Genomic DNA, 3,443 nt, shown 5'->3' with positions numbered 1-3,443 from the left:
AAAATTGTTCATCTTGGTCCGGGCCCCCCAGTAGACCCAGGCCCCGGGCAGCGACCCCTTCCCCCTCTCGACGCCACTGACTACGCGCCTGGTTTTAGCGCCAATATGTGCCATTGTGCGGACAGGGGATGTGTAAAGCTGGGAACCTTGTTTTTGCATGCAAAAATAAATTGATGCAATTTGCTATTATAGGCCTAATCAATAAATTCCTCATCAACTGATATAGGGCCTAACCTTAAACATTCTTGGAATTGACATAACAATACTGATGTACACACCCTTCAGTGTGAAATATGGCTCTCTTTGCAAGCACATCTAACATCTAAGGAAAGAAGAGCTTAGATTGGTACCAGATAAAATAATTTTGTTATCAACATTAATACATTATGCTAATTTTCATCTTTGTAAGTGCATAAGACAGTGCAAATTATTTCTGTAACAGTCTGATCTTTTGAAGTGTGTAAAGCTCCATTTTATCCCATACATAGTCAAAATATTGAAGGATGATACAATGGACCATCCCCCTTGTCAAATATTGGGGGATACATCCCCATCCCCCCGGGATCTACGCCTATGGCCAAAAGCCAAGTGTTAATTAATTCAATATCTTGAGAGAGACAGTCATTAATAAAATCAATTGAAGTGTGAGAAAAATAAAGAACGGTATCATCAGCATAGAAATCAACTGTGCTGTGATTAGTTATAAAAGCAAGATCATTAACAACAACGGTGAAAAGGAGAAGAGCCCGATCTAATTCAGATGGTACATTAATAAAATAATTATAAATTAGCCCGATCTAATTCAGATGGTACATTAATAAAATAATTATAAATTGCTTATTTCATCGTCAGAAGTAATAATCTCTCCATTAACAGTAATGGAAGCTGGCAGAACATTTATGCTAGACGTCACAGGTTGCCTGAGTCCTCGCCACATTTCTTTAGAGTTATTTACATAGTTATTAATGTGGTTCTTATAATATTTAGCTAGGCGAATGATGTATAGCTTCAGCCGCCGAGTGCTAAAGTCGCCAAATGCTAGGGTCGCCGCCGAATAAAAAAGTCGCCGCCACATAACAAATGCGCCGAATGAAAATGTCGCCGCTGCATAACAAATGCGTCGAATGGTAAAGAGGCGCGCAGCCGAATGCTATAGGCGCCGCAGAAGGCACTGTGGGCGTTCCATAGTCTGTATGTTACTCTACTCTATCAGCAGTATCATCATCTTGTATTCTAGAATCTTTGTCGTAATCGATGGCGTCGTATAAGCATCAGGAAGGGAGAGCATTAAAAAGACCGAGATTAGGACCACCAGATGTTTATCCACAAGATCCAAAGCAGAAAGAAGTAAATCACTTTTTTTTTCTTTTGTTAAATTTAATATATTTGATCTGTTCGATAGCTTTAAGGCAAATTTAACAGTCTAAAAAATGATGGCTCAGTATACTATATAGGGCCTAGCTACAGCAGGCCTAGCCTAGGCCTTAATTAGTAGTAGGCCTAGCCTAGGCCTCCTAGACCCTCTAGCCTAGCCTATCCTAGAATAGGCCTAAAATGCTACATAGGCCAGGTCCTAGCCGTAGCCGATCAATCCGGCTGCCTGCGTACAAATGTGCTGTTGGCTAACCCGTGCCCACGTCAACCAGTACCCTACCCGTCTTTCTGCCTAGCTAGGCTAACCCATACACACGTCATTTTGGCTAACCTGTATTCAACAAAAGAACTCGTAACCAAAAATTCGATCCAACTCGGCCACAAGTCAACTCGGCTACAAGTCAACTCGGCCACAGTCAACTCGGCCACAAGTCAACTCGGCCACAAGTCAACTCGGCCACAAAAAGTTTGGCTACAGTCAACTGGGCCACAAGTCAACTCGGCCACAAATCAACTCGGCCACAAGTCAACTCGGCCACAAGTCATTTACTGGTACTACAATTTGAAGGAGTAATTCATCATTTTAATATTAATTATTAGTCTTAGCATTAACATTATATATTGTTCAAATTTTTGCTGATATTATTATTACAGTACCATATAAATAATAAATAATTTTCGATTTATTATTATTCTTATTATTATTATTATTTATTAGTCTTAGTATTATTATTTTAATAATAGTAATTTAAAAAGTTACTGTTATTGGTGTTTTAATGGTATATTTCTCATATTATTATTATTAATATTATTGTTGTTGTTGTCACCTTTATTATCGATATTATTACCCTATTATTACTAAGTAGGCCTAGTATTATAAGTATCGTTATTATTATTATTACTAATTAGTATTATTATTATTATAAAAATAAACATTATCTTTAATTTATTATTATTGTTATTATCACCATCAATATCGATATGATCACTAATTAGTTATTAAAATTGATATTTAAATATCGTTATTATTACCATAAACAAAGTGAACTTTTAGATCACATATGTTCTGTGATTGATGAAATTCAAAGTTCCAGAGATAATGTTTCCTTCTGTATTTTGGGTGACCTCAATGACCTTAACATTGATCCGTTATTACAACACATCCTTTGAACAGGTTGTTAATTTTCCTACTAGAGGTAGATCCTGTCTTGATAAGGTTGTCTTGAGTTCCCCATATACTTACCAGAAGAGAAAGAGGTTATTAAATTGCTTGGTGTCTTTTTACAAGCAAATATGAAATGGGATTGTCAAGTTAATGAAATGATCACTAAGTCTTGTCGTCGTCTATACATGCTGTATATTTTAAAACGGTATGGTGCTCCTGTTGAAGATCTTGTGTTTATCTATATTACATACAGTATATACGTCCCTTGCTTGAGTACGCTAGTCCTTTGTGGCATTCTGCATTGACGAAACAACAGTGTACTAAATTGGAATTTGTGCAGAAACGAGCCTTAAAAATTATTATTGGTTACCGGAAGTACACGGATTATCAAGACACTTTGAACAATTTAAATATGGAAACTCTTCAAAAACGACGATGTGGTGTGTTAGCCAGTTTTAGTAAGGGTTTGGTTACATCTACCCGGTTTTATAGTTGGATTTCTGAAAACCCAAGACCCAACAGATTTTTACGTAGTTTCAAGAAGTACAATGTTCCTAAGATGTAGGACTAACCGTTATTCGATTTCAACTCTTCCTTCTGCAATACGGTTATTGAATGACTGATTTTTTTAATATGATGAATACGATGAATTCTGTGAACTATTGAATTTTTAAAATCCTTATTGCCTCATTTGATTAACTTATAATTTGTTGTATTTGTTATCTTTATATTTTTTATATTTATTTTGTAAATATTTTTGAACAATTGTAATATTGTAATGATAATAATTGTATAATAAAAAGTATTATATATTAGTAATTGTATAATATTTTCTCATAATTCCAATGCTGTATGTTTAAATATGCTTGTTTATATTGATTTAATTGTGTTGAATAATTTTAGT

At 35.1% G+C, this 3,443-nt stretch overlaps 1 protein-coding gene across 1 annotated transcript in view; it reads left to right on the top strand.

Moving 5' to 3' along the window:
- The first annotated feature begins 1,213 nt into the window (after window positions 1–1,213).
- Window positions 1,214–3,443, top strand: part of LOC117116814 (mediator of RNA polymerase II transcription subunit 12-like protein) — a 39,145-nt gene continuing 36,915 nt past the window's right edge. Inside the window, exon 1 of the mRNA XM_033260909.1 lies at window positions 1,214–1,347. Coding sequence (XP_033116800.1) covers window positions 1,255–1,347 — 93 coding nt within the window. The 5' untranslated portion in view covers window positions 1,214–1,254. The remainder of the gene's footprint in view (window positions 1,348–3,443) is intronic.

Source organism: Anneissia japonica, unplaced genomic scaffold (genome assembly GCF_011630105.1).
Source record: "Anneissia japonica isolate Jap-2015-1 unplaced genomic scaffold, ASM1163010v1 scaffold287740_len772037_cov194, whole genome shotgun sequence".
In the NCBI taxonomy this organism is placed as follows: domain Eukaryota; kingdom Metazoa; phylum Echinodermata; class Crinoidea; order Comatulida; family Comatulidae; genus Anneissia; species Anneissia japonica.
This window is presented reverse-complemented; position numbering and strand designations above follow the sequence as displayed.